This window comes from Sapajus apella, unplaced genomic scaffold (assembly GCF_009761245.1).
Source record: "Sapajus apella isolate SASKATOON/1434 unplaced genomic scaffold, GSC_monkey_1.0 scaffold72, whole genome shotgun sequence".
Lineage (NCBI taxonomy): Eukaryota > Metazoa > Chordata > Mammalia > Primates > Cebidae > Sapajus > Sapajus apella.
This window is the reverse complement of record NW_022437012.1, coordinates 10902189-10928999: the sequence shown is the minus strand read 5'-3', so window position 1 is coordinate 10928999 and position 26811 is coordinate 10902189. Positions and strand designations below refer to the sequence as shown.

Below are 26811 nucleotides of genomic sequence, written 5' to 3'. Positions count from 1 at the left end.
ATATGTCAGAGCTATTCATTGACTGGCACACATGGCCTTGTTTACCAATACAACTTGGATTGGCTATCCTATTGTTAATAATAATGAAGGGGGAGAGGCATTGTTTGAACTGTTCCCAAATATGTTTTGAATTGTGTGCATATACACATGTATATAGATGAACACCCCTGGACAAACCATTTGTTAAGTACAAAGATACAACTGTAAAAGAATGGGAAAGTTGAGTTTGAACCTTTAATAAGCAGAGCACAGGGTTCTTAATTTTATATTTCAAATGACTGCAAAAATCAATACAAATATAATTTATCCTAAGTTTATTATTAAAAAAAAATTTTTTTTTTTAGACAGGGTCTCACTCTGTCACCCAGGCTGGAGTGGAACAACACAATTTCAGCTCACTGCAACCTCGATCTCCCAGGCTCAAGCAATCCTCCTCGCTCAGTCTCCCGAGCAGCTGGGACTACAGGTGCATGCCATCACACCCAACTAGTTTTTGTATTTTTTTTTTTTTTGGTAGAGACAGGGTTTCGCCATGTTGCCCAGGCTGGTCTGAAATTCCTGAGATCTGCCTGCCTCAGCCTTTCCCAAAGTGCTGGGATTACAGTCATGTGCCACTGCACCAGGCCAATTTACTCTAAATTTAATCTGAAAAACCTATCCGTGAAGAAAATCAAACAATGGAGACCACATCAGTGAGTTATACACAGGAAATCAAAGTAAACAGTTCCCACCATCCACTTAACCCATGTTAAAGATTAGGGATACTTGTAGTCTAACAAAATACATTTTTCTGGATTTAGAAACCTGGCACCCACCACCCCAACCTTCTAAATGTTTCATAAAAATGTAAAGTCCAAAATGTACCTCCACATTCTCAATAGAAACAGTGTGTGGCAGTAGAAAAATTACTGACCAAAAACCTGTCAGGTAACTGAGGCCATAATCAACAATTCAGAAAAACCCCAAGACAACTATGCGGAAAAGTTAACTTCCTGACATTAATGCACACAAATTTCTTGAATTAGCTCTGAAGTATTAAGAAATTCTTACGAAAGTAATCCTAAAACTTCTATAAAAGATCACAGTCCAAAACAAAACCCTGAATAAAAAACATGTATTTTTTAAAAGTAGAAAGAGAAAACTGGTAAAAGCAGAAAGAAAACACAAGTAGAATTATTTATAAATTAAATGGTCAAAGAGCTCTTTGAGATAATCTCTGCTTGGAACCACCTGAGATGACATATCATGTCTGTTCGTCTCTCTCTAGTTTGATGAAATTATTTTTTATGTAAATACTGTCCTTAACACAAAGAAAATCATAAGGTTTCTACATAGTACAAAAGAGGCTATAATATCCCTTAACTGAAAATAACTTCACTCAAAATGTATACATTAGATGTTCAGTTTTTTATATAAATGAATGAAATGAATGCTTCTTTGGAAGGGAAACATTTCTGTTTCCTTTAATCACTCTAAATATTACTATGCTAAAGCAAGATAACAGACATAAGTTATAATATTCATGGTAGCTGATTTTCAGAATGAGAACAAAGTAGAGAATATCTTACTACTTTATTGGAATAAAGTAACAGTTTATTCAAAAATCTCAATAGAAACCCTATATTATTTGCTACATACAACCAAACTTATGAGTGAAAATAGCAACTGCCATTTAAGATGACAATCTTTAGGTAGTATCTTAGAGGAAAGATGAGACATCTGGTAGTATGTTAGAATAGTTAACTCCACATTAAGTTAAAAGTAAATCTGTAGTAACCAGACTTTTTAAAAGAAAACACTTATTTCCTGTTGATGCATAAAACAGTTGACTTTGTTTTACAATATTTCAAATGAAAACACAGAACAGGCCTATTTTCCAGTTTTATCTCCTTTAAATTCCCAATTTCCATAATTAAATCTGTTCTATAAGAGGTATTTCAACTGTACCCCCCTTGCCAGCCACCTTGGATGAAAGCATCTTGGACCTCAAAAGCTTGAAGCCGAGTCAATATTCATACATGTAGTAAATTATAAATAAATAAATAAAATGAATATGGCATTCACCGGATTAACATAAAATGAGTTCTCACATTCTAATTTTTCCTCTTTCCCAATCGTTAGAGTCACTATGCTATAGGAAACAAGAGGTCAAGACCATACCCATGTTTGTTTACTATGGTATTTCCTTGGTAAAGAACAGACTTTCAATAAATGATTTGAAGAATGTGGAAAATTTTCTTATACTACAAATAACTGGGCCATGATGTGAAAGTGGTCATCAGAATGTTCTTGTGGCTTACTGTCAAAGGCAACACAACACATATGGTAGGAAATGCAATAATCCCAGTTAATGACTTGTTGATAAGCATGATCTAGGAGACGAAACATTAAGTGTAGAAAAGAGGCTAAAATGAAATATTTTATTATTTCAATCACAAATGCAATAGAACTTTAGCAGATTTTCCCTGATGCAATCAGGACACTGGCATACTGCCATCACTGAGTGTACTGATTACAAGCAGGGCAATTTTTTGTTGTTTGAAAAAGTGCTATTACTTTTAAAAATGACTGGGAAAAAATATGTTATTCCTTCCAATTTCTGAGATAATTCACACTTGACTATAATCAGTGGGGCCTAAATGCTTTTTTATAGCTGGAGGAATTGCTATTATTGTCTAACATGGTGTCTGATATATAATAGGGAAAAAAGAAAGTTTTTGACATAACAAAAGAATGAGATAACCTTTAAAAACAAGTTTCTTTAAAAAAGTGAAGCTAAAAAGTATAATAAAAAAAAAAAAGCAAAGCTGTAATTTTTGGCTTATAGCCTTCAGTCTTCAGGATATAGAAATAATGCTAGAATATTTTCTCCAAAAATATAATTTTTTAATTGCAAAGCAAAACTAAAACATTACTGTTAAACAATGTTTTTGAATAACTTTTTGTGGTAGATTAAAGGTAACTATAAATTCTTTCCTACTGAGAGATAGGGTCTAATTCCCCTTCCCCTGGGCGTTTGATTGACTTATATCATCAAAAGAAGATAGCAGAAGTAATGTTCTAGAACTTCTGGGCCTACATCAAAAGAAACCTTGCAGCTTTGTTTGGCTTTCTTGGAACATTATCTCTGGGGGATCCCTGAGCTGCCACATAAGAAGTCTGACTACTTCGGACTCACCTTGTTGGAGAAGCCATAAATAGGTGCTTCTAGTCCCACCTGAGCCCAGCACTCCAGCCATTTCTACCTAGGTGCCAGACAGGTGACAGAAGCAGTCCAGGATGCCCTAGACCACTCCACTGGCCTGTTAAATGTCAACAAAGGACCTCTTTGGATACCTTATAAAATAGAAAATTATCTCAGCCCAAGTCCTGCTTCATTTCCTGACTCATTAATGATGAGATAGTAAAAAAAATAAAAAATAAAAACATTGCGGGCTGGGTGTAACTGTAATCCTAGCACTTTGGGAGGCTGAGGTGTGGATTGCCAGAGCTCAGGAGATCCAGACCAGCCTGGGCAACATGGTGAAACCCTATCTCTACTAAAACAGAAAAAATTAGCCAGGTGTGGTGCTGTGCACCTGTAGTCCTAGCTGCTTGGGAGGGACAAGCAGGAAAATCACTTGAACCTCGGAGAGGGAGGTTGCAGTGAGCCGAGATCTCGCCACTGTACTCCAGCCTGGGTGAGAGTGAGACTTCATCTCAAAACGAAAAGGTTTAAAAGTTGTTAGTCCTTCATTTTGAGAAAATAGACAACTAGAAAAGTTTACCAAATAAATGAATACTACTAGAAATACAATTACTTGGGACCATTTTTACCTATCTTGAATCTGTTAATCTACTCAATTTCCGTTTATTCCCGGAATCAGAAGTCTTCTCAGTGGCTAGTTCTAAGTCATTATATACGTACAGAATCAAAAGCATTATATTTCCCCCCCCACAAATCCTTTTTATCAGTCAGGCTGAGTGACTGAGGAACCCTCTGAAGGCTGTTTTTGCTAATAGATTGTCTGCAGTTTTATTCTATTTCTCTTTCCTCTAAGAGATCTTAGGTTAAAATTTTGAACGTTCACAGAACTGATAATTAGGAAAACGGTGGAATGAGAAAGTATAAAGTCAACAAAAATGCACTAGTCACATACAAATAAAAAGAATTATATTACATGATACAAGCAAATCAGAGTTAAGACTCACAGCAAGCTAAACCACATGGGTCCAAAACCAGCTGGTAAGCATGTCACCAAGGGTCAACTTACCCTTTTAGAATTTTGAGAAGTGAGTTTTGTATGAAAATAAACATAAATATATGCTGAATATTTAGTATCAGCCAGAGAAAAAATTTTGTTTACCTGCAAATCAATATTGTTCTCAATACAATGTTCATTCTTCTCTACCAAAATCTTCCCATAGTTTTCTGATTTGATAATATCTTCAACTCTGGTTGTATCTTTCACTTCTGGCTCCAAATCCTTCATTGTAGCAGTTTCATCTTTTACAGTAACAGTATCAGACATCCTCATTAGCAAAGGTTATTTTCGAATTCTACAGGGAGCTTGAAGCCTTAAGAAAAAAAAAATTAATCCAGTTTGAAACATTTTTACATTCAGTTACTACACAATACTGACTGACTGTCTGCTATGTTCCAGAAATAATGTTGAATAATATAGACAGGAGCAAAATTCCTGTTTTCAAGGAGTATATAATTTTGTGGTAGATACATCCACATAAAAAAAAAAAATCACAATATAGTGAGAAAAGAGCTACAAAAAGGATGTGAGCCAGGCGCAGTGGTACCCGCCCATAGTCCCGGCTACCTGGGTGTCAGACAGGATGATTGCTTGAGTCCAGGAGGTTGAGCCCAACCTGGGCAACAATAGCGAGTCCCTATTACTAATACATAAATAAATACATTTAAAGAGAAAGAAGACCAGGTGAGGTGGCTCATGCCTGTAATCTCAGCACTTTGGGAGGGCAAGGCGGGTGGATCACGAGGTCAAGAGATTGAGACCATCCTGGACAACATGGTGAAACCTCGTCTCTACTAAAAACACAAAAATTAGCTGGGCGTGGTGGCGGGCACCTGTAGTCCCAGCTCCGTGGGAGGCTGAGGCAAGAGAATCACTTGCACATGGGAGGCAGGGGTCGTAGTGAGCTGAGATCACATCACTGAACTCCAGCCTGTCAACAGAGCAAGACTCTGTCTCAAAAATTAAAAAAAGAATATGAGGTGATTTTCATGCACATTTACTTGTGGCAATTCTTAAGAAACATTAAGGACTGCGCCAGATCAAGGTAGAATGTAATGGCTGGAGAATAATATATTTGTATTTAGAAGACATTAGAAATCTTTTTCTCCAAAGGGATACCTATCATAGCTTTTTCATCTGGATTCCTAAAATTCCAAATTTCTTAATTACCCTGAAATATTTCCAAAAGGAAATAATTTAAAAAAAAAACCAAAAAAGTAACATTCTATTACAAAATACACTTGTAAATCTGGATTAACAAGTATGTTCAGCAATAAGAAAGCATTGAAAACTTTCCTGAATTAAGTGATTCAATGCCAAACAACACATATTATCCAGGCACTCTAGAATATGGAATCCACAGGAAATCAAATACATAAGATTCCAATATATTTCATATCATTAGTGAGTTTAAGAAAACTACTGAGTTCACACTGGGTTAATGTATCAGAGATTAAGCTAAAGACTGCTATCATGTTAAGATGTGAAAAATGTAATAAAAATAGCAGAACTTGGCTGGGTGAGGTGGCTCATGACTGTAGTCCCAACACTCTGGGAGGCCAAGGTGGGTGGATTGCTTGAGCTCAGTAGTTCAAAAGCAGCCTGGGCAACCTGGCAAAACCCAGACTTTACTAAAAATACAAAAATTAGCCAGGCACAGTGATGCATGCCTGTAATCACAGCTACTTGGGAAGCTGAGGCACAAGAATCGCTTGAAGCCGAAAAGTGGGGGGGGTCCAGTGAGCGGGAATCATGCCACTGTACTCCAGCTTGGGTGACAGAGTGAGGCTCTGTCACAAAACAAAACAAACAAAAAAACCAACAATGGCAGAACTTGATATAAACAACTGAGTCTAAAATGCATTAAAAAAAAGATTGATATATAGAGGGTAGACAGACATAGGTTATAGCAGGTATGATAAAACGTTACCGATAAAATCAAGGGGTGGTTATAGGGGTGTTCACTGTAAAATTCTTTAAACTTTTCTTTTTTTTTTTTTTTTTTAAGATGGGGTTTCACTATATTGGTCAGACTGGTCTTGAACTCCCGACCTCAGGTGATCTGCCCGCCTTGGCCTCCAAAGTGCTTGGATTACAGGCATGAGCCACCACGCCCGGCCAAATTCTTTAAATTTTTCTATATTTCTGAAAATTTTCATAATAAAATCTTGTGGGGGATAAAACCAGTGGAATTTATTTTCTCTATGTCAATCTGAAAAATTCTTAAGTTCATTTCTTGAAAGAGTGTTTTGTAATTAAATATCTAAATGGATTTTAGGGCCAGGAGCAGTAGCTCATGCCAGCAATCTCAGTGCTTTGGGAGGGTGAGGTAGGTGATCACTTGAGGCCAGAATTTGAGACCACCTTGGCCAACATGGCGAAAACCCATCTCTATTTAAAATACCAAAATTAGCCGGGCATGCTGGCACACGTCTGCATGCCTGTAGTCCCAGCTACTCGGGAGACTGAGGCAGGAGAATTACTTGAACCTGGGAGGCAGAAGTTGCACTGAGCCAAGACAGCACCACTGCACTCGAAGTAGATCCTAAAGTCACAGACAGATTGAACTATATTAAAAAACACCCATGTTTTCCTTAATTATAACCCATCCCAAAGTTAATTGGTTCCTTCTGAAAACCAACAGCTGCAAAGTGGGAAAGGGTGGGAAAGTTACTTAAAACACTTCAGCTCCTTGCTTTTTATAGGTAAAATTTTGCAAGAAAAAGAAGTGTATTTTTCTGAATGACAGCAAAGTATTACCTGATGTGTCCTTTGGATTTGGGATTGTGGTGTCCCACAAAAATAAAATAAAACAATCCAAGGTTCTTTTTCACAGTTGTCAGCCAGGATGTCAATTGTAGTGAACCATCTGTAATCTGGCAGGAGGAGTCCCATGTCCTTGTCACCACTGTAGATTCCTGGACTGAAATGGACTGTCTTGGATCAAATATATCATACCTTTCCGTGGCCTAAAATGAAACAAAAGAAACTCTTTCAACAAAATAGCCAAGGGAAATGGAACACTCCACATGAAACTGAGGAATTAAAAATACTACTATCAGTTGTTTTATTATATTATTTTTCTAAAGAAGAGTCAGAACACTTAGTAACAATGAATTGTAACATGTATTAGCTATGTGAACCTAAATAAGTCACTGAGGTCTACAGGATTGATTAGTTAAAAGCAGAAGAGAGAAGAAAAGGGGAAATGATATGTACTGAGAAGCTACGATGCTGTCAGGGTTATAATTGAGATAGTATCTATAGATAAGGAGAAGAAAAAAGATCACAATTAGAAACACTTTAAGAACCATGATTTTTAGAATTCTCTTCTAGAGCTGTAACTCTATGAACTTAAGACTGTAATTTTGAATAGTAGTAACATTTTAGATTTTTTAAAATACAAAAGAAAAAAAATAATAAGCCATTTAACATTTTCAATGAAATCTACATAGTTAAAAAAAAAAAAAGTCAGCTGGGTACAGTGGCTCATGACTATAATCCCAGCACTTTGGGAAGCCAAGGCAGGAGGATCACTTGAGGCCAAAGTCTCAAGACCGGCATGGGTAGCACAGTGAGACCCCATCTCTACAAAAATTTTAAAATTACCTGGGTGTAGTGGTGTGCAGCTGTAGTCCTAGCTACTTGGGAGGCTGAGGTAGGAGGATCACTTTAGTTGGGGGTTACAGTGAGCTATAATCATGCCACTGCATGCCAGTCTGGATGGCAAAGCAAAAACAAAACAAAACAAAAAACCCCAAATACAAAATTTTCTCTGTGTCATATTTTTAAAGTCAGTTTCAGATTATATTTATTCAGTATGAATGAATATAGCCTAGCAAGTAAACAACTCTAAAAAGATTATATGTCTCTTCCATTGTCCTTTGACAATTTTGTTGTCAATAAACAGAATAGTACAATTTTAATGTGAAATAACTAAGTATACATATAGGCATATAATGAGGTCTAAGCACCAAGAGACCTAACACCAGGACAGCGAAGCATGCATTATAGAGGGATTCACAGTTTTTTTCTTTTTTTTTGAGATGGAGTCTTGCTCTGTCACCCAGGCTGGAGAGCAGTGGTCAGACACTGGCTCACTGCAAACTCCACCTCCTGGGTTCAAGCAGTTCTGCTTCAGCCTTCCAAGTAATCGGGATTAAAGGCATGGCACACGCTACATCTGGCTAACTGTTTTACATTTTCAGTAGAGAGAGGTTTCACCATGTTGGCCAGGCTGGCAAATCACTGCGCCTAGTCGAGTAACTCACATTTTATACTAACTCTTCAAAAACCATTTTGAAATACAATCCCTTAGAACCCAATATATTCTGGCCGTGGCACGGTGGCTCACGCCTGTAATCCCAGCACTTTGAGAGGACGAGGTGGGTGGATCACGAGGCGAGGAGATTGATACCATCCTGGCCAACATGGTGAAACCCCGTCTCTACTAAAATACAAAAAAAATTAGGCATGGTGGCACGTGCCTGGTCCCAGCTACTCAGGAGGCTAAGGCAGGGGAATTACTTAAACCTGGGTGGCAGAGGATGCCGTGAGCCGAGATCATGCCACTGCACTACAGCCTAGGCGATAGAGCAACACTCCATCTCAAAAAACAAAAAACTAAACCCGATATATCCTTACATTAGTTCTCACATTTAGATTTCACAATGTTTGACACAAGGATAACAGAAAAGGGGGTATCAAAAACAAATGTCAAAAATGTTTTAACTGATACTGTGTCATCTCAATCTGACCAAGATTCTCCAGTCACTACATCAAATGAATGTTTTAAGTTCCACTAAAAACAAACAAACAAAATCCTTCAATGTAATTTTTCTCAGTTTTAGCTTTTTGTCTCATAAAATGGTAGACACAAGATGGCAGCATTCACTAAGCAACCAAATTGTGTTCTTTGTAAAGTGATTTTACAATTTAAATCATGAATCCCTTAAATTGGTAATTCCATAAAAGCAAGGCTTTTAATCCACTTAAGAAATAAATAAGGTACTAGATAAGGCAATAGCTACAGGAGAGAGTGAGGAAGGGGCAAAACTGAAGAGGCGAACATCTTAGAAGATCCTCTTAGGATCCCAAGGTCCTATGGAACCCCTAAGAACCAAGAGACCACCTAGTCCAATACTGTAATTCAGCATTCAAGTTACGATTGTCTAGAAGTAAAATGACTTCTTCAAAGTCACACAACCAGTATGTGTGACCAAAACTTGCTAATATGCCACACCACTTGACAACAGGCTACATAAATAAATGATTCAGAATCAAAATGACCAGTTATTGCCTGGGAAGGAGTCAATGGCACATAGAAATGGCAATAGAAAAGAGAAGGCGCACTAGCATTAGACCGGAGTTTAAATCCCTGCTCTGCTAGTTATATATTCAGTAAATAACTTAATCTCCCTGAGCTGCAGTTTTCTAATCTGTAAAGTGGAAAAAGCTTCCAGGTTTGTTGTGAGGACTGACTGATTTAAATGCAGAGCACCCACCACAGCCTCTTACAGGGTAGCCCTCCAAAAACCTTAGCTATCTTTCCTGGTCAGAATCACTTTAGACCAGCAGTTGGCTAAGCCTGAATTTACTGGGTCCTGACCAGTAAATTGACCCAGGCACAACAGTAGACTGACAGGAGGCCACTGTGCACAAGTGACTTTGCATTTTTGTGTATGGCTCTCATTTGAAGACTTCTAATTCAATATTAAAAATTCATACAAACTGTTGGGTGTAGTGGCTCAGGCCTGTAATCTCAGGATTTTGGGAGGTGGAGGTGGAAGGATTGCTTGAGACCAGGAGTTCAAGTCAAGCCTGGGCAACATAGCAAGACCCTGTCTCCCCCTCCCCGCCAAAAAAAAAATACAAACGTTGTATTCTTCTCCAAAACATTAATGTGCTTAATTTAAATTTTTTTTTTTTTTTAAGAGACAGAGTCTTGCTCTGTCACCCAGGTTGGAGTTCAGTGGCACAATCCTGGCTCACTGCAGCACTGACCTTTGAGTCTCAAGCTATCCTCCCATCCATGCTTCCTGAGGAACTGGAACTACAGGCGTATACCACTATGGCCAGCTAATTTTTAAATTGTTTTTGTAGAGATAGGGTCTTCTTATTTTGCACAGGCTGGTCTCAAATGCCTGTGCTTAAGTAATCCCCTGTCCCAACCTCCTGAAGTGCTCCCAACCTACAGGTGGGAGCCACCCTGCCCAGCTAATAAACTTGTTTGAAATAAAAATGGTTTCCCTTTCCAAATCTTCAAGTAAAAGGAATGTTTCAGCTTTGGTACTCACTGGAAAAACAAAAACACTCTTTTCTGGTAAACCCACGAAGCCTACACTTCTCAGTTTGCCAAAGGTTGTGTGGGCATGTGGGTGTCAAGCACAGAAAGCTACAAGACAGACATGGCACATCATGTCTCTAATGTAACATTTAGAAGTCCATTAAATGTACTGTCTTATTATAATAGTTGTACAGTAAGTGAAAGATACTCAGGAACCTACAGAATTTAGGAAGACAACTTGGAGAAAAAAATGAACAAAATGTAGGCATTCATTAGGTATATATATCTCAGTCTCTACTATTACTGCAATTTAAAAACAGAATTTTTCAGAATCTGGGTCAACCTAAGAGAAATGGATATATGTGCTCAAAATTCATGTTCAACTTCAGAAAAAACTGATTTTAATTGTTAACATGCTATTTATTAGGGACAAGTCAGAGATTTGATTATATACAATTTCTGTGCTACCAGGTAGATAACCAGAGAAATGCCACATGTACCAACTATGATGACTATGCAAACTTGGGTTTACATATGCACAAAAAGGATGGCACCTATCCGAAACCATAAATGAAAGGAAATTATACGTAAAATTAAAGGTCATAACCTTAAAAAAGTAAAAGTATGAATGTACAAAGATACACAAAAAATCTTTTTATAATTTTTGGGTGGGAAAGTCCTTCCCAAGAATGACACCAAAATCTAGAAGCCATCCAAGGTAAATAGTTATAAAACTCAGAAGAAGATTTTAAAATTTCTGTATAATAAAATAGAACATAAAAAAAAGGCAAATAATACAAATGAACTATTTCCTACATAAAATGTCAAAATATTGAAAGTAAAGCAGCTCTTATAAATCAAGGGAAAGAAGAACTGGAGAATGACAGGAATAGGTAAGTTACAAAAGAATACAAATAACTACTACCAAAACCAAATACTAATGAATATCTACCATGTGACTGACCCTGTTGTACTATTTTTCATAATGAATTCATATAAAACTCACACAACAGTTCTAAGACGTATGTCCTGCAATGCTGTATCATCATTTTTATGTACCAAGAAAAGGGGCAATTTGTGTTTATAGAGCACCTTCATTTCAAGAGTAATTATGAAATGGTAACTCCTTCGTACTGGACTTAAGATAAAGTAAATTTATTCTTTTCACATGGAGAGAGGCTATGTATTGTTTTTTTGTGCACAAGACAACAGTACTATTTTTTTTTTTTTTTTGAGATGGAGTCTCGCTCTGTTGCCAGGCTGGAATGTAATGACGCGATCTCGGCTCACTGCAACCTCCACCTCCCAGGTCCAAGCAATTCTCCTGCCTCAGCCTCCTGAGTAGCTGGGATTACAGGCACATCACCATGCCCAGCTAATTTTTGTATTTTTGGCAGACAGGGTTTCACCATGTTGGCCAGGATGGTCTTGATCTCTTGACCTTGTGATCTGCCTGCTGTGGCCTCCCGAAGTGCTGGAATTACAGGTGTGAGCCACTGTGCCCAGCCAACAGTACTGTTAACTTTGTTTGTATTAATGGTCAGCAGGAGTAGTCACTACCAAGCTATCAGAACTGCCAGGAATTATATAACCATTCTGCTTCCCTCTATCCTCCCATTGCTTGTGATGAGGAGTACCAACTATGCAAACTTGGGTGGCAATAAGGATTCAGAGTTCGTGGCTAAGGAACAATGCGATGGCAGTAGCTTACAATGATAAATATGCATGGTTAAGTACCTTCCTCTATGTAACAACGCATAGCAGAATTAGGACCAACACTTACAAAAGCAAGCTAGTATATACGAAGTCTAAAGACAAGTGGTTTTTCCAGTGAAACTTTTAGTTAGAAAAATTAACAAAAATGCAGTATCGATACCGACAATTCAAAATATCACTTTATTATACTGGGGTCTAATTTTTGGTTCTATAACACAAAAGAACTGAAAAGTCAGGTAGCCCCCAAAATAAATACTCCAATTTCACACAAGGCAAGTCAATTTACTCTAGATTAACAAAATATTTAAAAATCATTTCAGTTAATTTATATGTGGGAAAGAAATCTCACTCCTATAGGTAAAAATATTCTTCACAAAAATATTTAGGGAAAAAGAGTTACATTATGGATGTTATCTAAATAGAATTTGGCAAAGCACAAAAACAAAGAGTTGTTGCTTCCTTACACTATCTAGCTATCCAATCCCGTTTCATTAGATAGGATGTTATGTTTTTTTCTTAGATATAGAAATATAAGCAGGCAGGCACATCTATAAAGAAAATTAATGCCCAAAAGCAACTCATATCACCTTCTTCCTTGGTTTATAAATTGGCACAACCAAATTGGTCAAATGTCTCCAGAAAGAAAGTCAAAGGGCACTGTTTATGCTGTATTTAGAAATAGTGGAAACTGACATTCACAGAGTCACTTGTCAGTCACTTGAATAAGAATATAAGCACTGACATTTCAAAATATTAAATACCTATGTGATTTGTAAACAGTTACTGTCATTTAACAAAAATTTACCAAATAGCCAGAGAAAGCACTATAACTTTAATGGATATCAGCTACATTTAAAAAGAGTAAACAGAATGAACTACCTTGGTCTAAAAGAGTTTATTAAACCCCAAAGAGGTTAATGATGATACTTACCAACAAATATAAATAATAATTTTAGAAGGACATTATAAAAAAGGAGAGACTTTTGGTAGTTGAAGAACGGTAGAGAATAATTTATTAGTGGAGTCTTATATGAGACAAATTACTTTTAGGGAAAAAGTTACACGGAGAGGTAAGGTGTTACATGAATGTGCTGCATTCTGAGCGGAGAAATGGGGAAGATACAGGACCTTTCATCCACTTTAGTAAACAATTTGTGCTATCAAATGAATTTTAAATCCTACATATCCTATGGCTCCACATTTCCACTGTTGGAGTAGATGCACCCTAAGGAAATGCCTTATACAAAGGGACATGTACAAAAATATTCACTGTATTGTTTTATTTAAAAGCAAAGAATGGGAAAGACCAAATGTATTAATAGGAAAATTGATTTTTCTTTCTAAATAAACACAACTGTGGCATATTCATATCGCACGATACCATGAAATAATTAAAATGAAATGAACTAAAACTACAGGTACAAATATACATCCAAAGAAGAATGTCAGAATGTTTAGTCAAAAAGCAGAATTATCTCTACCATATAATGTAACTTACATAAAAATTTAAAAATCACATAAGCATGGATGGGAAGGGTATATACCTATTTCATGTTAGTAATTACCTCTGTAGAGGAAAATGAAAGGGATTCGGTGAGACAGGAAGGACGTCAAAGCACATCTGTAGTATTTTATTTAAAAAAAAAAAAAGATCTCCAGCCAATATAACAAAGGATAGCAATTGTTAATTCTGAGTGGTAAGTACTGAGTGTTATAATGCTCCTTTATTGCTTACGACATTTTTCATTAAAAATGTTCTAAAAATAAATGAAAATAACATCAAAAATGTGAATATATTCTAAATTAAGATTAGAAACTTGTATTAGACTGGGCATGGTGGCTCATGCCTGTAATCCCAGCACTTTGGGAGGCCGAGGGGCATGGATCATCTGAACTTGGCAGTTCGAAACCAGCCTGACCAACATGGTGAAACCCCATTTCTACTAAAATACAGAGATTAGCTGGGCATAGTGGTGTGCACTTGTAATCCCAGCTACTCGGAAGGCTGAGGCGGGAAAACTGCTTGAACCCAGGAGGTATAAATTGCAGTGAGCTGAAATTGCACAACTGCACTCCAGCCTCCCTCTCAAAAATTAAAAATAAAAAAAAGAAACTTCAGTATTGATCCTGGGAGGTACAGGAAGCTTGAGTAATAGAGCAACATATTTTAAGAGAGGCCTGGGAGAATTATTATAGCTACAATAACACCGTTCCAGCAAATAAAATGTTGAAAGTTGTGATGTAAAGTGACTAGGGTTTAGACAAGGAATTAAAAGGTGAAAGCTGAAATGGAGAAAAGATATTCTATTCATTCGATCTCCAGACTGGATATTATGTACAAAACACTGTTCTAGGTACTAGGGATACAAGAGTGAACCAAGCAGATGGGATCTGAGAACCTAAAATGCTTACATTCTAGTGTAGAGCCAAAATATACAAGACAATTACTGATCGTAGTATGTGCTGTGAAACCAGTAATATTAACAGCAAACCCTTAAAAAGTTACTTATAATTTAGTAAGCACTATTCCCAGTGCTTTAAGTATATTAATTCATTTAATCATAAGTGCTCTTATCCTCATTTTGCAGATGAGAAAACTGAGGTAGAGAAAGATAAAGCAGCTTTTTCAAAGTAGCAAGATTAGTAAGGGGTGGAGTTAAGATCTGAACTCAGGTAGTGTTGGCTCCAGAGCTCTTGCTATCAACCACTATCTGTACTCCACCTAGAAATGAATAGGTTAATACAGTAGAAAGTAACTAACAAGGGGAAGCCTATTCAATACAGGAGTGGTCAGGGAAAAGGTTATGAGAGGACACACTGAATGTGCAGGTAGTGCTTGCTACCACCAAATATAGGAAATATATCTGGGGGAAAAATGGATTTGGTGGCAGAATGATGATTTTGGTTTTGCACACAGTTAATTTTAAGGTGTCTTCAGGACATTCAAGTGGAGAAATCTAATAGGAAATTGGATATATACACTTGGAGGTCAGGAAATAAGTCAGCTAATGTTATTTATTTGGTGGAGAATCAATATACAGATTGAAGTTTTGAATTATCAATGGTGATGAAGTTGTCCATGCGTTTTCATTGAGTTAAGACAAAAACTGGGTGTGGGATAGAATCCCTAGGGCACAATGAACCCTTAAGAACTGAGTAGGAAAGTGGAGGATCACAAAGAGTATACATGATATGGTAACAAAGTTAGCAGGATATGCGAAGTTAGATGAAGGCTGCCAGAATGGAAAAGTGTGTAGGCCACAGAAGACAGTAAGGAAAGGAGGGGGAGAGGCTAGAGGTTTAGGAGGAAAGAAGGGCAGTAAGAAGGAAATTGTGAAGAAGTGGGATGAAATGAGAAAATGTAATCAGAAGCACAAACTGGGGAATAAGGCTGAAATGTATTCATTATCCTCAGAAACTGAAGGGAATATGTCAGGAAAAGGAGGGAATTCGTATCTAATAAATTTATTTTAGCCTACACAGAAACTATTTGCTAGAAGTTAGGGAGCTGGGATGGCTGTAGGGCTGGTTTGGCACAGTCCTTCTAAGGAGAAGTCTATAGACTATAAGACTGGGGTTTCTCTAATTCTTTGACTGAGGGCATTGTAATGAGAGACAGTAGTGCAAAGGTGAAAGCTCAGATGACAGATACTTGGCTATAGAAACAGGCTAAATGTTTTTTTCACAGCCATTTCCAGATTTGACTTTTTATCACTGTAGGGTATAGTAGCTTAAGAAACATAACTAAAGGCCGGGTGTGGTGGCTCAAGCCTGTAATTCAAGCACTTTGGAGGCCAAGGTGGGTGCATCACCTGAGGTCGGGAGTTCAAGACCAGCCTGACCAACATGGTGAAACCCCATCTTTAAAAAAAGAAAAAAAAGAAAGGAACATAACTAAAAATGTCAAATCAAAACATAAAAAGTAGTAAATTAGGAATAATAAAGTACTAAAACAACAGTACATATATCTTAATGTAGCAGGGATCCTAGTTTAAGTCAAAGCAGAAGCTAAAGTAAGTGTTTTCACTGGAGAGCCAGAGCAGGAGAGATGTGGGAGACAAGCAGCTCCTGGTGCCCAGGTGACCAAGCCCACCATAGAAGCGAGTAAAGGGCTTGCCCAGCTTCTCTGAGGATGGCATGGTGATGGTTCATAGAAAATTCTAGAAGGCTGGGTGCAGTGGCTCACACCTGTAATCCCAGCACTTTGGGAGGCCAAGGTGAGCAGATCAAGAGCTCAGGGGATAGTGACCATCCTGGTTAACACAGTGAAACCGCCGTCTCTACTAAAAATACAAAAAATTAGCATATGTGATGATGGCATATGCCTGTAGTCCCAGCTACTCAGGAGGCTGAAGCAGGAGAATTGCATGAACCTGGGAGGCAGAGGTTGCAACGAGCTGAGATCACATCACTGCACTCCAGCCTGGGCAACAGAGCGAGACTCTGTCTCAAAAAAAAAAAAAAAAAAAAAAAGAAAATAATTCATATTTTTAAAAGTAATCTGCTTAGAGATGCTTTTAAGGTACAAAATCAGCCAGCTAAAGGGAACTGGTCAGAAGGAGAAAGATCATTTACTCAGTCTTCATCTCAGAGTTATCTCATAAATAACTACTAGAAAAGTGAATTACTTCCCATATAGGGGACACCGAAGACATTATCAATAATTGGAGAGAAAGATAATGTGTAATGAAAAATTTGGTTGACCCTGTCCCTGGTAGGCAGCTTCTAAATTCTTAGAATTTCTGGACTGATAGGAATGCCTTTGTCATTCATGGTGGGTCCTGATAGTTTATGCTAATGAGGTTACTCATGGTGGATAGTTTATGTTAAGATGGTGATTTGGATGGGGATTGGCTGGAAAAACTAAACATGTTAATTAGAAAGTTGAGGCTTTGAGGCATGTGATAATCAGTCTGACTTCGAAGGAAGGAAGGAAGGCTGGAGACTGATTCAATTGCATGCCTATTATTCAGTTAATCATGCCAATGTAATGAGTTCCCAATAAAAACTATGAACACTGAAGCCTGGGTGAGCCTCCCTGATTGTCTGCAGATTGCTCTGCAAATTAATACACACCAACGTGAAGAAAAGATAATACATCTTGACTTCCTGGGGCGAGAACAAAAGCTTTGCATTTGGGACCCGCCCAGACCTTACCCTGTATATCTCTCCTTTTTGATTTGTATTCTTTTGGTATAGTAAAGCTCTAATGGTAAGTGTAATTCTGAGTTATTCTAGTCAATTAAACCTGAGGGAACCTCCAAATTTGTAGCTAGCTGATCAGAAGTAAGGGTGGCCTGGTGGCTGAAGTACGGGCAGTCTTGTGCAGGACTTGTCTGGCCAAACTGCAAGTTAGTATCAAAAATCATTGTGGGTGCATAACCTAGTCTCATTAATATATTTTGTGCTATGTTCATAGCATGATAATGTTGGTAGTTCATAAGTTAAGGTGAACATCATTATAAGCAAAATCTTGGTTTCTAAATTTCAGCCACTCATAATGCCATCAATGAATAAGCATTTGCTTTATACAGACTTTGGCAAGGGCTGGGCTGTTTATGAGAAACCCTCGTCTAATGGTATTTTAGCTAGACTTTGATGTGATGTTTCCTTCATGCTTTCAAAATTCTATTTCACTTGATATATTTTTCTCTACACTACTAATATATAACTAAATGAATGTATCTTTTTACCCGTGACCAACATTTCATTTTTATGACAGAGTCACAATGAAAATCCTTTACGGGTCTTAAAAGTACAAAGCTCTATCATCAAAGAATCTTAGCAATATTCATGCTGGGCTCCTGGCATATTAATCCACCCAATGATTCTTTGATGGCTTAAAATGTGAAACTTCACATTCTCTAGCATTTGAATCAGTAGATGTACCATGACCCATTTCCTCCCTACACCAAAACGTCTGTTTCCTTTATAGGATTTTAATTTAGGTTACAATTGGTAGACATTCAGTTTCATAACTACTAATGTGCCACCTTTTATTTCTTGAATTGCCAACCACATTTTTTCTAACAAAGGATCACAGCCCTCTCTCAAGAAAGCACCTAAGGATTATGTTAGAAGGAAAAGGCTCAAAAATGTTTTATTTCTTCTTTCAGTCAAAGAGCATTTTGTAGCCAGTAAAAACAGCTTAAAAACAGCTTGGGGTAGAACAGGTGCTGTCTTCAGTTGCCATCATCTACCTTCACATGCTATAAAAGGATGTGTACAACAAAGTCCAAACAATTTTACAGCTTGAAGGTGCTGCTGCTGGGCAAGGGTGAACACTGCTAAAAACCTCACAATCTCTAATAGTTCACACAATATACTACACGTATAGAGCTAGCAGACATAATTTCTCTTTAAAGTACCTGTCCAATTTAATTGGCTCAACTTCCTATGGTTTTGCATAATATGAAAATTTCAATGGGTTTAATGCATTTCAGAGTTGATGTTTTTGTGTGGCATTATTTCCTACCTGTGCCTACCACATCGAATTGTTTTAGTAGTTATTCATATTTAACACATGACTTTCTTTACAATTATCTCATTGGATCTTGACGGGGCATACAGTTTTCTATTTTTGTTGTCACTCATTTTCCACCTGTTAAAGGAAGCTGTAGTTATCCAGCACTTTGAAAGTACTGGAATACAAAAATGATGTGCTCCCTCTCTCTGGTGACCCCAAGCTGACGTCTGACATCTGATGTGTCTGGTAATCAGTCGCTGTATATTTTCAAACTACTTCAAAAAAACCTGTATGTGATCTCTGTTGATGTGTTTGCTATTGTAGAGGTAGCTACGTATCTTTCTAAGCATTTGAAAATAAATGAAAAGAGAGAAAATTTAAAATTAACACAGCATATTGAGCAATGATTTATAAACACTATAAAGCAGTGACTCTTAATTATTTTTGGGACATGAAAGGATTCCTCTTGAAAATCTTATTAAACCCAAGGATCCTCTCCTTAGGAATGCAGCAGTCACATGTGCTTACCCACATGTGTATGTTCACAGTTTACACATGCTTTTAGGGGTTGCTTGGTTCTCTAGAAGCCTATACATGAATCCTAGCTAACAACCTCTTTTTATATCTATGTATATTATAATAACATGCATAATATATTTATATAATGTGACAGATTTGCATAGTATATATTATATAATGTAACAGATTTGCATAATGTATATTATATAATGTGACAGATTTATTATATTATCCAAGTCACTTTATAGCATACACATATAAAATATAAAATAAGGGTTAAGTAGGATTCATATATAGGCTTCTGGAGAACTAGACCGTGGAAATATATGTTTATATAAACTTGTTCTGTTCAAGTGAGAAGGTGGGGATGAGTAAAGCAGTGTCAACTGGGCTTCAGGCTTTCTCTATTTCCTCAAGTACTTCTGTGGTACTCTGGGGCTCAGAGGAACTCAGTTTGTAAAAAATAAATTATATTAACTGTATTAAAATATTACTTATTAATCAGAAGGAGGGTTGGTCAGCTGTGGAAGTATGGCAAGATTTAGAGATGATGATTTTGTTGGCTCTGTTTCATTCCCACCTTTTGTCCCCTACAACCGGGGGGATCAAGAGCAGAGATGATAACTATATAAAGCAGTAGAGACATCAAAAGAATGCAGAAACCAGGAATGCTAGATAATTTCAGAGGAGGAAGAGCTATATGTGCAAATCACATTTAACTCAGCTCAGAGAAGATTTTCATCCTATACGTCTTTCTTTGCTTCTTCAATACTTTACATATATAACTTATTACTTGTAAATCTAATTTTCTTTCCTGATAGCTCTGTGCTAGTTGTGACAAAGCCATATCACTATTAATATATGCTATGCCTTCATCAAACGGTATCTTAATCTGCTTTACAAAATGAAATGAAAACAATATAATGACAGTTGCTAGGTTTGTGATTATGCAAACAGGTAAATGCTAAATGAGCGTCTGTGCTTCTACTTTAAAGTCTCAGATACAAAATACAAAATCTTGAGGAAAACATTTTAAAAATACTCTGTACTATTTTTGCAACTTTCTATAAATCTGTAATTATTTCAAAACAAGGGGTTAAAAACAAAAGAAGAAAATACTAGCATATATCTGCTGTTAACTACATGTGAAAAATACAGATGGTATAAGAAAGTCCATGCAAGTTTTAAATATAAGCTTACCCATAATCTTAAAATATAATTATGAAGTGGGTATTATCTTATGTATCCTTAAAAGGAAAAAATTTTAAATTGCTTTCTATAAGTCTTAAAAATTAATGGAAAAATCCTTTAAAAGAAAAAATAATTCCCTTTAATAATGGCCTAACATGTATATCTTTAGAAGACCAACAAATTTTAAAAAAAATTAAAAATTAAATTAAAATTAAAAAACCAAGCAAACAGTAAATCATGTTTATTTAAAATATGGCATTAAGTTCTTTACCTAATGGTTTATTAATTAACCAAAAAAATTTAGAGTGCAAATCTAGGCTCCAATGAAAACTGAAAACCTGTATGAGAATGAAAATTTGCAAAGTGAATGTGTATGACTGAAGCTTAGACAGGAAAGAGAGAGAAAGATCTGGGAGTAGGGCAGGAAAGAGAGCAGAGTGCCAAGAGAGGGAAGGATGGAGGCAGGCTGAAAGAGGTACAGCCAGGGAGACACATAAATAGAGACCGAAAGGTAGGGAGAAAGAGAGGCACAGAGCAACAAAAGGATGAGAGAGGGAGAAGAAAGAAGGGCACATAGCGAAACAGACCAAGAAAGAGGGAATAATGGACACAGACTAACAGATAGGGAGAGGAAGAGACCAAGACACAGTGGGAAAGCAAGAGACAGAGAATGGGAGATACTAAAACAGACAGGGAGAGAGAGTCAGAGGGGCAGAAAAGGAAAGACAGAAAGAAAGAGAAAGAAAAGATGAGGGAGAAAGGGAGAGAGATAATGAGAGCAATTAAGATAGATTTAGTCAGAAAGGGAGAGACACCCTGAAACACCAGGTAGATGAACAGAAAGGAAGATAGACTGAAACAAAGTGGAAAGACAAATGGAGAGGGAGAGGAGAGAAAAATGGGTGGGGATAGGAAGAATGGAAGATGGAGGGAGACAAATATTCAGAAAGTCAAACAGAAAAAGAGGGAGGGCAAGACAGAGACACACACACACACAAACAGAAACCTAAAGGAAAGAAAAGAGGAAATGAAAATGAGGAAAAGATATGAAACAAAAAAGCAGAATGTGACAAAGGATGGATAAAAGCAGTTGTAGGTAAGAACTGAGAGTATGTGCTACTTATTTTAATTTTTTCTTTTATAGTTCTCAATATAAAACTTAAAATCTGAGGCTTAATGAAATTCTCTTGGCATTAGGGTGAAGAAATGCCTCTGAAAAAAGACCCTAATTTTAATAATAGCTATTAATATTTTCACAACCCTAATTACTTACACAGTTGGGAATCAGGAATAGACAAAAGAAAAAGCAATGACATTCAGCGTTGATAAAAGGCTATTTAGTGATTTTCTTCCGATTTCCTCTAAAAACGAAATGAATTATTTCTTAAGAACAAAATAATTGTTTCATTTAAATGGGGGGGGATTCATATCATAACAATTCCAAATGCTGTTAAAATTTCAGCTATTTCCAGATAAAAAGCAAGCAAAACTCTCAAAAACCTTCTAAACAATTCAATTATACACTAATGGACATGTGTTATTCAGTATCACCTACATGATAAGATTTCAGTTTTGAGGAATCAAAATATCAAGGTAAATGTCAAAGTTTTCAGACTGTATAATTAGGAATGAGATACTCCTCAAAAATTACATAGTTTGATTAGCATTTGCTCTCTTTTGCAATGTGATATCTGATTATGCTAATCATAGCAATGACAGATCTAGGTTTTACTGTTACAAACACTTTAAAAATTATTCCACCTCTTCCCCTAAAAGGATATAAAACCATTACCATGAGTTTTGAAAGTTAAGATTGTTAGCTTCTTAATTTCTAAGCGTCTCATTCACATTGTTTGTTCCACAATAAAATTTTTGAAATTGAACAAACCATATAGTATGTCTATTTTAAGATGAACTTGAAAAAGAAGTCATGTTTCCAAGTAACAATTTGCTGTGCTATACACCAACACCTATTAGCACATAGGTAAACCATTCTATCAGTAAGGTTCAAGAAATATGGAACATGTGAAGGGTGGGGAAAAGAAATCAGTGCTACAGCTGAGAAGTAAATGACTCTACTTTTCCCTTCATCAACCTAAACAAATACATCTTTGTAAAAATAACAAAACCAATTTTAAAATGCTCTCACTTTCAACAGGGTAGAATTTTATCACACATCCTTTAACAAAAATTATGGCATGAAGTGAACATGAATAATTCTTCATATATCAGGTTACCTTATATACAAATTTAGCAAATGAATTAAGAATCACATACCTTCATTGTATTGGTATTTGCTTCATCATACAGAGTTAAGAAGATGTACTTTCCATAGTACCTGTAAACTGATGCTCTGCATTGCTCCTCTACAGAGCTCACTGCACACATCCAGCTGATTAGTCAGGCATTGGGAGTGCCTGCCAGAGCAGTCTAAAGCACTTGCTGAGAAGGACTCAGACAATAGAAAGTCAACAGCTGTATGTTGTGATGTCAGTAACACTCTAGCCAGTCACCACCCAGTATATCTGAAATGCATCAGAAGCTATATTGAGCTCTTCATTAGCAATTCAGAAGCAATGATGCAAAAGCCCATGAAACTGTGAATATGCAAAGACTGTCAGGAGTTTTGAGATTTCTCACTATTAAAATATTGTTGCACAATGATGCTTGATCCCAGGTTTAAGAAAAAAAAGTCGAGACAACTATATATTTCTGTAATTCCTTAAAGAACAATCCATAAGGAATTTAGGCATGGTTAATACATCAATTTTTAAATAACTCTTTTTGACATTTTTAATATCACTAACAAAAAGCCTTTAAAAAGGCAGTTTGTCTATAATAGCTAACTTCCTATGACACTTTTGCAGCTTCCAACTGACTTTACCTGTCACAAAGAAAGAAAATGAATTAACAGCACAATTCCTTATTTCTTAATCTATTTTTGCTAAAATTAAAATAAGCTTGCTTATTCTGGCAAGAGCACTACTTCTTCATACCAACAGATGGAGATAGCAATAGAGCTGCAATCAGAGGACAATTCTGCCTCGTGTCAGATTCCTGTTGGCTATATTATTTTAAGTGGTAGACTTACAAGAAAAGGAATCAATCAAAACTGAACTGAAAAAACAATGTTTAAAAATTGTAAGGTAAATAAGATAAAGAAAACAATACTAATTCCATCTATTGGGCAAAACACTGAATCAGATGAGTATGTTTTCTGGATTCTAACTATTATTTTCTGTGATAGCTGGATAAAGCATGTGCCTCTGTTTCCCATTTTGTTAAACAAGATCATATTTTCAAAAAAGCATACAGGAATGTTATAAGGATCCATCCAACAATGCTCATACATTACCTGCATTACATGAAGACCTGTACATCACTAACCAGAAATCCCACTTTTCTATGTCTCTAAAATGTTAAGTCTTGCAGAGTTCATATAACCTTACAGATTAATAGACCAGCAGTGCTTTTTATACTAACTTGACAAACACTATAAAAAGATACCAGCTTTATAGTAAAGTGTGAAAAAATATAAATACCTTTTCAAAAATAGACCCAGCCCTAGAAGTAGATCCATGTTAAAAATACAAAGAAATCCACAAAATCTTCCTAAATCTTCAAACAACAAAGGCGATGGGGCAGCTGATTCACACTGATTTACCTAAAATTTCTCCAGTGTATAATCTTTTACTGCACCCTGCACTTTCTGGTAAAAGAGGTAAAAATTAAGTGCCAGCCTAGGTACCCAAAAAACAAATATCCAAGCTCCTGACTTTTCCATAAAGAGTTATTATCGCTTCCACCAACGAGTATAAATGATTCATTCTCAGATAAAATCGTTGTTACTTATAAGAAACATATTTCAAGGCAGCTTTTCTTAAAAACTGTAATAGAAACTTGTTATGAAACAGATGGACAAGCTAAAATGCAGAATAATGAAGCAACCCACTTACACTGTAGAAAAAAAACAAATGACTATTTCTACTACATTTCAAAAGCTTCTCTCTCGTCAAGCTTTGGAAATTGTTAGGTAGGCGTTAAAAACTCAACTAGTGAATTAGTGAAAAATCATAATTAAAAATTATCCTAAAATATAGTTTTATTGCTGTCAAACAGAGGCCTTCTTCTAATTATGAAGGGAAGTAACTCAGCTGTTAACAGTGAGCTCTAGTGATAATAAACTGTTAATTTAGAAATAATCTACAACTTGTTAATAAGACAGAATCTTATCATTAATATTCTTTTTGGATACTACTACACCAGTAATTAATTATATGAGTTGGTTTTGTCTCTACCTCACAAATGTTAAAACACAAACAGTGAAACAGGTTTAGGTTTCTAATGATGTTGTGGAATTGTGCTTAAAATATGCTACCAAGGTCAGGTAATAAAAACTTTCAAATAAATCCTCAATAACAGACATTTGAGTTGATATATATATATTTTTTAGGATGGAATCTCATTCTGTCACTCAGGCTGGAGTGCAGCAGCGCAATCTCAGCTCACTGCAATCTCTGCCTCCCCTGTTCAAGCGAGCCTCCTGCATCAGCCTCCTGAGTAGCTGGGATTACAGGCACCCGCCACCACAACCAGATAAATTTTGTATTTTTACGAGAGATGGGGTGTCATCATGTTGGCCAGGCTGGTCTTGAACTCCTGACGTCAACTGATCCACCTGCCTTGGACTCCCAAAGTGCTGGGATTATAGGTGTGAGCAACCACACCCAGCCGAAATTTGAGTTAATAAAATTTAACTTTTTGCTTGCATCTTCAATTTGTGCTATATATTTTAGGATGGTCCCACAACATCTTCTGCAAATATAGAAGTATACTGACTCTACAGGTTTTAACTGTAGTTTTAAGGTAAAAGATAATTCCTGTCTGAATCATAGGAACTGGGTCAACTATGGGACTAATATCAGAAATTTAATTATCTAAATCTAATTACTAACATGGCTGATAAATTTTCTTCTTAATTTTTCTGGTGCCTTAGCTCTTGCAGAACTTCTTTTTTTTTTTTTAGTGTATGTGCTGCCGAAGTGAGCACATCTTGTGGAACTTCCTAAAGAGCTCAACCTCTACAGGTAAAGACAACATTTGAACCTAATTCTCTCACATATTTCCTAATACATTCTAAACAAAAAGAGCAAATGATTACTATAGCCAAGGGCCATCTTATGGTAATAATTTTTTTTTTTAACTTAACACATCTCTTGAAGTAGAAAATCAATATTTTGCAACCACTAAGGTAATCACTGATTCTGGCAAGGTTCATAAATAGATGACAAAACCTATTAGATGAGAGATTGTCATTGAACAAGATATTCTTTGGTTACTGATAACTTTAAATTTTGAAAGTATGTTGACTTACCACCAGACTCTACCTTAAACAAATTATCAAATTTAACATTACTAATAATCAGACAGGCTAACATTTGATGCCTCCTGATATAGTGCAACAGGGAAAAAAAAATCATCTATGCTGTATTTCTCCAAAAATATTTTATCTGAATCTAATAATGAAACAATTGGATAAATTCAGAATGTGGACTACTCTACAAGAGAGCTAGCTTAAATGCTGAAAAAATATCAATGTTACGGAAAAAACTGGGAAAGTCACAGAAGACAAGAGAGACATTAAACAAAATATAAGGTGTTTTGAAGTGAAGATCTATATTTACTACAGCATTTTTTATTAAGAATTTAAAACATTTTAAGAACTGATTTTATTAGGATTATTTTTTTCTTTACAATGTCATGGGGGCGCAAGGAGATCATCATATGGCAATACTTCTCTATTAGCAAATATACAACGTTCTGCTTTTGATAACTATATACAGTACTGTCATTTGAAGTAAAAATACCCCACTTTGAAATATAAAAATAGAATGCAGAGGATGTTATCCTCCTAAGGGAAGGTTCTTTTCTACTACTCTTGTGGGTTTCTGGCCCTCCCAGCTTCCCCCATTCCCGGCACCCCACAATGAGTAAGCTGGTCTCCCCAAATAGTATTCTGTAGCAGAGTCACACTGCCAACAGGGCATTTGAACTCTGGAAGCTTCCTCATTCCTTTAAGTGTCTGCTTTTACTGAACATAAAATTGTAATAACCTAAAAGGAGGTAAGAAATTCACTTCCTATGATCTATTTTTAATTTTCAGTCAGACTAACATAGTCAATAAAAGCACTAATTCCCAATAGTTGTCAATAAACTTAAAGTACAAATATTCTGAGTATTGGCTTGGTGAAGATACTTCTATTTATAGTAGACCACTCACTATAGTAAAATGCTTTCTATGATTTATGAAATTACAAACCAACAGAATTTCACAGTTGGAAAGCATCTCAGAAGCACTCTATCTGGTTCACACCTTGTTTTACAGTTCG

At 36.3% G+C, this 26811-nt stretch overlaps 1 protein-coding gene across 22 annotated transcripts in view; it reads right to left on the bottom strand.

Annotated features, from left to right (window-relative positions):
• The window catches only part of R3HDM1 (R3H domain containing 1), a 187056-nt gene that overhangs the window by 108328 nt on the left and 51917 nt on the right, over positions 1-26811 (bottom strand). For 5 of the 22 annotated variants that reach the window (XM_032250691.1, XM_032250704.1, XM_032250702.1 and 2 more), the window contains exons 2-3: positions 7005-7213; positions 4347-4557 (exon numbers count right to left, since the gene is read on the bottom strand). In XM_032250691.1, the coding sequence (XP_032106582.1) occupies positions 4347-4517 (171 nt within the window). In that variant the 5' untranslated portion in view covers positions 4518-4557; positions 7005-7213. Of the gene's footprint in view, positions 1-4346; positions 4558-7004; positions 7214-7853; positions 7875-22699; positions 24850-26811 lie in introns of those variants that run through there. The other 17 variants (XM_032250706.1, XM_032250707.1, XM_032250694.1 and 14 more) reach the window with 8 other exon arrangements.